The following is an 11,717-nucleotide window of genomic DNA, read 5'->3' on the forward strand; positions in this document are numbered from 1 at the left end:
GACGGAGCACCAGTCATATAAAACTACAAACCAGCTCACATCTGAGAGACTACGACTGAACTCCATTCAAAATAATAGGAATTTTTATGTTAACTTAGCCACTGGTGAATATACAGCTCATCAGTGTTCACAGAAACAAGACCAAATGAAAAACAAACCCAGCAGGTGAATTCGTCTTTATTGTGGTCCCAGTTATTTACAAGAAAATACAAATAAAAACAATGAAAAACTTTTGTAGTTAACTTTCACTTTCTGCATCGTGTGTGGCAAAATGTGTACTTTGTCTTCAATGAGGAAATGCACTATGTTATGTTGTAAGTGTGCAATAAAACATTTTCAAAATGTGTTTTGTTTACAGTCATCATTGTGTAAAGGGCGACACTTACAGTTACGCAAACCCATGTGTCTGTTAGGTAAGGCTAGCTAGTGCAGCTGCAGCAGGGTGTGAGAGGTGCTGAGGGTCAATGGTCTCTCCATCCAGGATCCTTTTCGTTTGGCGTCACTTTGTTAACATTCGGATGGGAGATATGGCCTCCAAAGCACAGATGCCGACCCCAGAGACAGCGTTGCCCGGCCGGACTGAGAGTATGAAAGTCTCTGGTAAGAGTGGACCCGGTTAGCTTCAGCAGGCTAGCTTAAGTTAGCCCTGTGATATAACTTTACTACATATCCGCGTTATGTAGCGAAATGAAACGAGCTGTTTGCTGGTTTGTTTCATGTTACAATGGTCTGTGGGTTACTTCCCAGGTGTTTCCATCCATTCACGAAGAAAGCAGCTTCAGTTATAAGAATGTAATTAAGTTAAACAATCGCAAATTTATCCGATGCTACACCTGCTACTACCCAGTTAAAGTATGCTTTTACTGCGCATGCGCGTCCCAGTCTCTTAACAGTGGTAGAGGAAAAAACGAATATCCGCAAATGTAGAGGTCTAAATAATTCACTTATTTAATACCAATGTATGAATGTAAACATATTTAGTCACAGGTTAAATTTCAGCACCTAATAAGGAAACTTAAATGCTGAAGTATTAGAAGTAAAATTTAAAAAAGGAAAAATATGTGTGAGAATTTAACCTTGCGATGGAAAAATCGAGATTTTCATGTAATTATGGGCAGAAATCACAAAAGATATCTTTATATTGCTTTATAACACTTTTACTGTATGTGGGTAAACCATGCTTATGTGCAGAGTCATGCTTCATAGGCCCATTTTGAGCCAGGAAAAAAAAGCTTGATTTATTATTACATTGTAAGATTCAAGAGTTGGGAGTTCGCCTTATAATCGGAAGGTTGCCGGTTCGAGCCCCGGCTTGGACAGTCTCGATCGTTGGGTCCTTGGGCAAGACACTTCACCCGTTGCCTACTGGTGGTGGTCAGAGGGCCCGGTGGCGCCAGTGTCCGGCAGCCTCGCCTCTGTCAGTGCACCCCAGGGTGGCTATGGCTACAATGTAGCTTGCCGTCACCAGTGTGTGAATGTGTGTGTGAATGGGTGGATGACTGGATATGTAAAGCGCTTTGGGGTCCTTAGGGACTAGTAAAGCGCTATATAAATACAGGCCATTTACCATTTACCATTGTGAAGTTATTGTTTGTAAAGTAAACAATATTTAACAGTTGCAGCTTGCTGTGCCTTTACCTGGTTAATGATTAGTTAAGCATCGGTAGATAAATCTAAAGATAGATCAGACCAATAGAAAGTGAATAAAATGGAAAAAGTGTCATAATTTTACATATTGTAATTTTATCCTCCGATTGTTTATATTTTGCAAAGAATTAGATATTTGTTTTCTCTGAATTCTGAATTCTGAAAAAGTTAGAGCGGAAATGCCCCACAGATATGTGAAAGATTAAACGGGATCAAAAGTACAAAGTGATTTTTAATCTGACAAGGTTCAAAGATTATAAACCACTGCTTAAACTGATAACAGCTCCTCAAATTTTAAGTACAGTACATATAAAATATGATGCTTTATTAGTGACTAACCAAACATTGCATTCAGTTTGCAGCAAAACTGCATTCTGATAGTTGCAGCAGTAGATTTTTACAGCAGTTAAACATTATGCAATATATTTGGTTTAAGTTTGAATCCATTGTGTTATAAAACTCACCCATCCATCAATTTTTCCAACCATTTGCCCAAATTCAGTGTTGTGGGTGCATTTGCCTGTTTCAGCTGTCATTTTGCAAGAGCTGGAGTACAACTTAACTTGGATAACTTGTTAGCATCAGTATAATCAATTGAATTCTCAAAATATTTTCTGATATTTGCATGTTTAAAAATGATTAAGTTAGAAATGTTGGGAATCCCTTTGATAGTTACATATAGTTGGTGAAAATGAGATTTGAGTGATTTTGAATGTGCCGATGTTGTGCAGAGTATTTCAGAAATTGCTGATCTGCTGGGATTTTCCTACATAACCGCCTGCAGAGTTTGCAGAGAACGGTCAGAAAATGGCCAAACTGGGTCAAGCTGATAGTAAGCCAAGAGTAAATCAAATAACTACTAGTTACATCAAAGCTATGCAGAAGAATATTCCTGTCAGGAGTGTCCAACTCCAGGCCTCAAAGGCCAGTGTCCTGGAGGTTCAGCTGTGTTGGATCAAGGACGCATCTAAAACCTACAGGACACCGGTCCTTGGGGCCTGCAGTTGGACACCCCTGATCTATGTAAACACAAGATGTTGAACCTTGAAACACAAGCGCTACAGCAACAAGATGCTAAGGCTGCAGTTAGTACAAGCTCACCAAAGTTGGACAATAGAATATTGTAAAAACGTTGGCTTGTTTGATGAGTCTCCATTTCTGCTGCAAAATTCAGATGGTAGGGTCAGAAATTGTCGTAAACTATGTGAAAGCCTTGGTTCAGGCTGTTGACGGTGGTACTGTATGATAGCGTTGTGCACACTTTTGGCCCCTTAGTACCAATTAGCTGAGTATTGTTGCTGACTGTGTCCACACCTTTATGACCACAATGTACCATCATCCGATGCTTGTTTCCAGAAGGATAACATGCTATGCCAATTCAATAGAACACCTTTGCGATGTGGTAGAAAAGGTTGTTCATATCATGGATGTCCTGTTGACAAATCTGCAGCAACAGTGTGATGCTGTGATGTCAATATGGACCAGAATCTCTGAGGAATTTTTCCAGCACCTTGCTGAATCTTTAACATGGCGAATTAAGGCAGTTCTGAAGGAAAAGGGGGTCAAACCTGCTACTAGCAAGGTTTATCTAAGAAAACTATTTAAATAATGTATGTAGTGTATGTAAAATTCAGGTATAATTTTATAGAATTACAGCAAAATTAGATATCATGTAACAGAATGTTACATGTTCATGTATATAAAAAAAGGTGCATTTTATGTCACAGTTTCCTCCGAATAATGTTGTAGAATTTTAAATCGTTTTAATATTTCATACAATAAACCATAAGACAATAATGTTGCTCAACTATACTTTGAGGATATTAAGGGGAGATATATTCCGATTAAGCATCAGATAATATCAGCTTAATTTTATACATATTAGCACTTGCTTTTAATATTCCATACATCTGTTTATTTAGTTCCCTCTTTACAAATATATTTGCCACTCCTGCTTGTAAATGGCTCAAAGAAAACTGTGCTTATACGTGTGTGTGTGTGTGTGTGTGTGTGTGTGTGTGTGTTTGTGAGATAGAGAGCTTTCTGTGAGCATAAACAGACCGACAGCAGCACTAAGCTGGCAGTCAGGGCACTTGGCACCAACCTGCCCCCTCTTCACTACAAGTGAGGGCACAGAGTCTTGGCACATGATGAATAGATCTGCACTGGCACTAAACAAAAGACCTGAGATACACATATACTCACACACACAGTCAGAGACACACGCGGTCACTTCCTTTTAGTGGTAAGTGTAAAGGTTGTTGGGCGACAACAGTTTTTCGGAATACTGAGTGAGTTTTGGTTTAAGGGTTGAAGAGAAAGAAAAAGATGCGGAATCAAATATTTGACTGATTATAAATGAGTTGAATGTAAATTTTTGTTTTGTTTTTTGGAGTGTGTTTAATGTTTTGGTTAGGCTGGAGGGGGTTGGACTGGGGAAGGAGGATGTGGGAGTGGAGGGGTTAGCGGGGCGGGGGTCCACAGCGAAAGGACGATCGGGATGGAGGGTAGGAAGGTTCAGACGGAGTGGCAGACATGCTGGAGCATCGCCAAGGCTCCTCGGGAACACTGCCACAATCGAGAGAGAGCCGAAGAAAGAGCGAGGGAGCAGAGAGGAAAGGAAAAAGCCATGCCTGCAGTCGAGAGACTTGGCAGGACTTCCCTTCCTTTGTCTGTCTGGCTCAGAGATGCAGCGCCAGAGGAAATCAAGAAACGTCCAGGCATGGTGGTGGTGAAGGTGGTGGTGGATGGGGACAAGCTTTGCATCGGCTTCAAAAAGACGGGAGAGAAAAAGTATTTTCAACGGACTGAAGCGTCTTTGAGGTCAATGGAAATCAGAAACAAACAAGCCCTTTTCTCTATTTAAACGAAATTCCGCATTGGACCAATTGGACGCGATTAGGTTTTGGAGACAAAGTGTAGCGTGACTACAATGTTCAAAAGGTCGACCTGTGATTTTAATGCTAAAAAAGTAGTTTATAAAGCATTCGTATTTCTTGGAGCGCCAAACAGCATTTGTGAACTGGACAAGGCCAGATACTGGACTTCAGAGACTCTCATAGTAGCCAGAGGAAGGCCATCTGTGTGCAGCGCAAGAGGTTTGTGTATCAATGCTTTTTGGGCTTTGAAACTTCATAGACCAATAGTAATTGTTTGGGGGAAGAGGTTTCATGCTTAAGGGAGTAGAGACACAAAGAGCAGCCAGGTATGTGTTTGATGATCAAGCTTGAGGAAACAAAGCAGGCAAAACAGGGCCAGAAGCCTAAGAAAAAGACCAAAATACCCACCAAGATCTTTTGGTTGGCTTTTGCATGATTAACAGTGAATCCAATCAGACTTTACACAGAACTATGTATTTACAATGTTAAGTAGGACTATAACTTTATTTTTAATCATTTTAACATGTCTGACCAGGTGTGCCTAGTAGTAGGATCAGAAATAATGGGTTCAAATAAGTACTTGAATACTTATGGGACTTTGTTCAAAACTGCAATAGTGATAAAAGTCGTAGAAACCTTTTTTTTTTCAAGAATACTTTAAAAAGTCAAAGATGTTTGCTTTATTATGATAGAGGACTAAGAAAAGTATCAAATTGTGACATTAGTCGAGCTGGAGCCTGGGACTGTTTGGAATGTTAGCTTAAACCTTGACTGAAATAATTTATAATGATTTTTAAGTTTTCAGAAATTTCCTTTGTCGTTTTTAACTAGTGGTTTGTTTCACCTAAACTCTCAGACTTTCTAAGGTTCAGCATAAAGGGCCAGAAAAAGTGATGCTTGCAGGTATTTTCTTTAGAAAGATGGGTCTCAATTAATACAGATACCAATTGCAGCTATTTAAATCTGCCTAGTTTTAGATGTATATAATAATGTAAAATCTGCACATTAATCTGCATTCATCTACATACAGACTTTGAAAGGTGTGGCCCTACAGGTGTATTTTGCATTTTTTCTTTCTCCCTTAGAAAGAATGGCACCATCTGTGTTTGATTTACAAATGACAAATTTGGCAATCCCCTCGCTCTTATTTTGAAAGTTTAACTGTTCCTAACTTGCTTACCCAGTGCTTCCCGCCACGCCATGTTTCATTTCCCACCAGTTGTTTTGCTGGCTTGCTAGCTCTTGGGGCAGTCCACAGAGACAGTCTCATCCTGCAGTGTTGGAAGTTCTCCAGTTTCACCATTTTGGACTTCAGCTAGCGTTCGTCATCCAGCTGCCCAGAACTGGTTCATTTATGTGCTGCTACACCGAGCTCACAGCTGCAGTCAATGACCGTGGAAGTAGAGTTCATCCACGGAAAACTTGCCTAAGAGGCAGCTTATTATGCTGATCAGTTATTCATTTGTCGCAATGCACTTGGCAAATAAAATACTTGCAGATAAATAAAACGGTTTAATAATTTATAATTTAAGAAATCCCATTGAAAGTGCTCATTTATCAGGAAGCTCAGTTAGCAGCCATACCTGTGCATGATCAACACAGACAGAAAAACAGGGAAATTCCATTCCCCATAAACTAACTGAATGATCTGGACCCATAGAAAATAAAGCCAACATGCCAGCACCTTAAATTAGAATTTTGACATTCTAAAGCAGAACATTGCAGCAATGTGACAACCAGAGATGACAGAAATTCAAGGGTATCCTGCGACTTTGAGTGACTATGGGTAGCATAACCACTTTTAACATTATGAAGGCAGGAATCTTAGATAAACTTTTCTAAACTTCCAGGTAAGGGATTTAAATGACTTCCAATGAGAGTGAAGGGTACCTGTGATTGACATGGCCCAGTGCCTGGAAAATCCACCAGCCATCAGTTTCAAAGTGATGTGCAACGAGCAAATTGCATCCAGCATGGACACAACTTTAGATTTAGAAAGGAGGATTATCCCAGATATGCTCATTGGGCTATAACTGAGAAATTATTAGGCTGATGAGTGAATGAGAGCTGTTGGGGATACTGTCCATAGAGGCCAGAGCTGTTGGCTCCGACTGAAACAAACAACTTGTCTACATATAATAGCAACATTTAACTGTAATTGTCATAGTAGCGTGCACATTTGTGAATATTTCCAAACTTTGACCACACGTATGATTTGAAATTCTTACACGCTGAACACAACATTTATGATAAACACCAAACAATTCTTAAACATACATACATACAAGTAGAAAGGTATATGTACCTTTCTACTATAAAGGTACATATACTTTCATATAAAACATGGAAAACATTGGAGTTTTGCCTGAAGCCAAGTTTTTGGAGCCTAGATCAATAAGATCCCTCAAAAAATTAATAAATCAAAAGGAAGCCTGTACAGTTTTTATGAAGGGGGAAAATTATTCATAGAGACCAAAACATTTTTGTACCAGTCTGTAAACATGCTTTTTAATGCTGTGAAGTTATGAAGCGTTTTAATGTGGGAGTTTTAGACAGGCCCATGAGGCCGTTTGAGGAACTGCACTGTTTGGCACTGCATTGGCTTTGTTTTTTCTTTACAGCTAGTGTCTAGAGGTTAATCAATCTAGTTGATATTTGCATTTATTTTAATTAACTTTTCCTCAACTTTTTCAGTTTATCCGCTCTTTATCTGCTCTACCTTCACTAGTAACCTTAGCCCTGCAATATGTTGTCCAAAAAGCGAATCCCTACTGGGATGTTCGTGTTTGGGGTCAGAAGTCTAGAGCTAAATATTTTTTAATGGTGTTATCTGGACATTAATACTCCTACCTGACTCATCTCAGATGTCTTAGCTCCGCTCTCGCCACCTACACACAGATGGAAAATAGTAACAAAAAGACTAATGAAGAATTTAATGTCAGATGTGTTCAGACACACAGCAGCTGGTGTGTCGATGTCTTTTAATTACCAGGTGTGCTTGTAGGTGTAAATAATTATTATTGCAACTTGCTATAATAATAACTCTGACAGCAAATGTTTCCAGGGATTTTTTTTGAGTGTGATGTAAATGTCTGATGTGATATTGTGCTAATGAGGCTTTGAATAGCAGATATCACGTTTGTAAATTTGTTTCTTCACACCACTCTCTGTAAGCCGAATGCAGCCCCTCATTTGACACAAGTTAGCGTTTGCTGGCATTGTGAGTACCTGTATTTATAGTTTAGTAATGTCTTTTGTCTTTTTTATCTTTAAAACAAAAGATAGTTGAAATGTTGTAAAAATGTATCGCTGTCAGTTTTTATTGCTCATTTGCTTGTTTATTGTTGTAGGATTAAAAAAAAAAGACTTTTACTGCCCTTTTATCCAGCCTATAATTTCATTATCTGTCATAAACAGGCCATTCTGCCTCTCGTCTCTTTAAGACCCACCCCCATAAAAGCCCATTTTCTTCTGATATGCCAAGTTATGGAAGACTGCTGAGGAGTTTACGAATAGTACTCCTGCGCTCTGTGGGAATGGTATATTTGTAGAATAGACACCCATCTTTGACTTTTAACCTAGAGTTATTATGTTGTTTTATTTGTGGTTTTCCCATCCCAGCATTTTTAAAAAATGTTCCTTATTATTTAATTATTCTTTTAGTTTTTTAGCTGCACAACACTTTGGCTAACACCTGCTGTTGGTTTATGTGCTGATATAAAAACAAATCGATTCAATTTGATTCAATTTGACTCAACTTGACTCAACTTGATGTTGTAACAGATGACCATATGTAGAAATCATGAGCTGATGTCGGCTTGTTGTGAGACTAGAACTCTGTTTAGCTTTGCACACTGTTAGTTATCCGGGATTTTTTTCATGTCATATGTTTTTGGCCTTACACTGATATAAGATGCAGATATAGATGTAGCTAAGAAGATGCCTCTTACAGTAACCATCTCCATTAAAATTTTGTTTGTGGATCACCACGGCAGCTTATGTTTACGAATAAATCTTCTTCTTTCGGCTGTTTATTCTGGGGTTGCCACAGCAGCACATCTGCCTCTGTCTCACCCTGTCCCTAGCATCCTCCTCCGTCACACCAACACACTGCACGTCTTCTTTCACTACATCAGTGAACCTCCCTCGAGGTCTTCCTCTTTTCTCCTGCCTGACAACTCCATGTTCAGCATCCTTGTCCAACGTATCCACTTTCCCTCCTCTGCACATGTCCAAACCATCTCAGCCTTGCCTCTCTAACTTTGTCTCTAAACTGCTCAACCTGAGCTGTCCCTCATTCCCATCCTAGCCATCCCCAAAACATCCCCGTTTGTGCAGTAGACACACCAATCTTTTATCAGTAAATGAAGATATACTAAAGCTTTAACCCAGCCTGTACTTACAGTAGTGTAGGAATAGTTTTAGTATTAAATAAAATAACTTTTTATAAGATAAAATATGTATGCACTACATCATCAGCATCCATCCATCTTATTTTGTTTATCCAATTCAGGCTTGTGTCAGGCTATATCTGTATATCATAAATGTATTGATTTAAATCAAGCTTTTTTACATCTTGTAGTAAAAAGTATAATTTAAAGCCTAATTTTGTGTGCTACATGTTAGTATTATTGCTCTAACCAGCAGTCAAAATTCTCCAAAGCATGTACTTAAAGCATGTATGAATGCAAAAAACCATTACTATGACATAAAGATGTCTGGAAAACACTAAGCACTCCACCAGTGCAAAGTGCTTCAAGTTTCCCTGCACCATACACTGTCTCTAGACTAATGGCTCTGAGCGATCGATCGAGTCGAACCGTCAGGAAGGTGCACACGCGCATATATGAGCCCTGTGGAGGCTTATTAACCCACACCCCCGCTCTAACTACACTCATAGCTGTCAATCCACTGATTCAGAGGCTAGAAGAAGAAGAAGATTAGTGCAAAACAGAAAACAGACCTTCAGGTGTAGAAATTGTTTTGCTGGGGCTGATTGAGTTGTGTGTTTGGCATATACCACATACATTTAATTTTGTGCAATTAACAGCATTAAACTCTTTTTTTTTTTTTTTACAATTACGTTACCACTTTTGATCCATATATGTAAAGATGGACATGCTTGTTTTGTCCTACAGTGACAGATGTGAAGTTTTAACTGTTTTTGAACCTCGAATAGAGAAACTTCCGATGACCATTTCTAGTTTATGGTGTTGCAATTAAAGAAAAAAATTAATGCAAATTAACTTAATTGAACTGAATAACTGTCACATTATAAACCATAAACATTTATGGTGACCACTTTAACAGAAACCCTGCAGTTATTCAAATAATGAGGCTATTATGGCATTAATCAAACATTTCTAACCAAACGTTATTGTAACGCAGTCACTCAGACTTTGGAAAAAGTGATGATTTATAAGACATCATTTTCATTTAGTGGATGCCGTTTAATTTTAAATACAAATCAACTAAAAAAACGAACCACATAAATAAATCTGAACTGAGCCAAACCTGCCACAGTCCAGTGGAGAGTCAGTGCCGACCTTTTTGGAGCAGTAAAAGAAAAGAAAAAAAAAGGATGTGCTGAAAGGTGAAATGAAGGAATCATTGCAAATCAAAATGCAGCATAATAATTATTTTTTTCCCTCCATTATCTTGTTTTAATAAAGAAGGCAAATTAGTAATTGAAATGAGAATTAAATTAATTGCCGAGCCCCGTTAAATGTTGGTTAAAACCTGAATATTTATTAATGGTAATAAAATAACTAAAGTAATAAATGAAACATTGGTTAATAAAGGAAAGCAGCATTTTAAGCACCTGAAATAAAAGAAAAGTACAACAAAGAAAGTGTCAGAATTTGGATTGCTGTACTTTTGATATCGATACATCAGATCAGCTTGTGATATTTTTAATTTGCACATCAGGTTTGAAAATTTGCTCCATATGAAGCTTGATTTGTAATTTTTCAAGCGAAACATTTGCTGTATTGCTGGTTCTCTTGGGTTTGGGGGAATTGAGAACTCGTCCAGACAAAACGAACAAAAAGCTGATAGCAGTGTTAAACTTCAGAAGGGAAACTTGTAACCAAAATCCCAAAAATGGGACACCAGTAGCAGAAGTAACCAGGAGAAAAGAGAACATAATCAAATGGCTTTACACAGGATGCAGGGAAAACACTGTGATTCCTTTACCTTTATCTATTCCTTTGCCTTTACCTCGTACTGATGTACGAGGTAAAGGCAAACAAACACAAATAAAATTAAGAATTGTGGAGCAGGTAATCCCGACTGAATGAAATAACAGGAAGTGAAACTAGAGCGAGGCCCAGAAAAACAAGACAGGAAGTCACATAGAGAAAAAACTAAACTGGTGCATGAAGATCAACACTAATAAAGACGACAGACATGGGAGAGCACATGCGGATAAACAAGCAGACACACAGAGAAGACAGAGAGAGGCAAGACACATAGGAACCCAGAAAATGAGAACATTAGAAAGAGAAGAATGAGTAACAAATCAAAACAGGAACCCAAAACTCAATAAACACAACACTGTAACCTGGGACCGTGACAAATTCAATGCCTACATAATCTTCTGGGGAAACTCTACCCTCTAAAATGTAATATTTCCACATTATACACAGGGGACTCCAACAACCTTGTGTTAAAAATAAGTGAGTGTACAGGTTCCTTGTCATGTCCAGTATGTCTGCGAGCCGCAGAACAATAACGGTAACGCTGATGCTTGTAATGATGGGCGGTAATAAAAAATGATGACGGCAATCAGAGCAGCTGATTGAGGGGCTCGGATAGATTGGGAGAGAGAAATCCTTTAGCAGGGAGAAATAAATGGAAAGAGAGATATGGGCGAAGGAGGGAGAGGTAAAGAGAGGATGCAAGGAAGGGGGAGCAGGAGGAAGATGAAGAAACCAGGCAATCAGAGGAGGCGAGGGTGGGGGGAGGTTACTTTGTAGATTTAATTGCAGTGCAGTAGAAGCAATCTTTTCACTGTGTGTGTGTGTGTGTGTGTGTGTGTGTGTGTGTGTGTGTGTGTGTGTGCGTGTGTGTGTGTGTGTGCATGCGTGCGCACGCGCAAGCTAGACATTAGCTGCAGTGCTTCATTTATCACTGTCAAGTCGGGAGCTCCAGGGGGGAGGAGGCGGGGTTCTTCATGGAGATGGGCGATAC

General features: G+C 39.0%; 1 protein-coding gene across 3 annotated transcripts in view; it reads left to right on the forward strand.

Moving 5' to 3' along the window:
- Positions 1 to 394: 394 nt before the first annotated feature.
- The window catches only part of msraa (methionine sulfoxide reductase Aa), a 56,278-nt gene continuing 44,955 nt past the window's right edge, over positions 395 to 11,717 (forward strand). The window contains exon 1 of one of the 3 annotated variants that reach the window (XM_005753243.2): positions 395 to 600. In XM_005753243.2, the coding sequence (XP_005753300.1) occupies positions 465 to 600 (136 nt within the window). In that variant the 5' untranslated portion in view covers positions 395 to 464. Of the gene's footprint in view, positions 601 to 3,874; positions 3,893 to 4,193; positions 4,746 to 11,717 lie in introns of those variants that run through there. The other 2 variants (XM_005753244.2, XM_005753242.2) reach the window with 2 other exon arrangements.

This window comes from Pundamilia nyererei, unplaced genomic scaffold, assembly GCF_000239375.1.
Source record: "Pundamilia nyererei isolate P.nyererei 1_Seehausen unplaced genomic scaffold, PunNye1.0 scaffold00415, whole genome shotgun sequence".
Classification (NCBI taxonomy): domain Eukaryota; kingdom Metazoa; phylum Chordata; class Actinopteri; order Cichliformes; family Cichlidae; genus Pundamilia; species Pundamilia nyererei.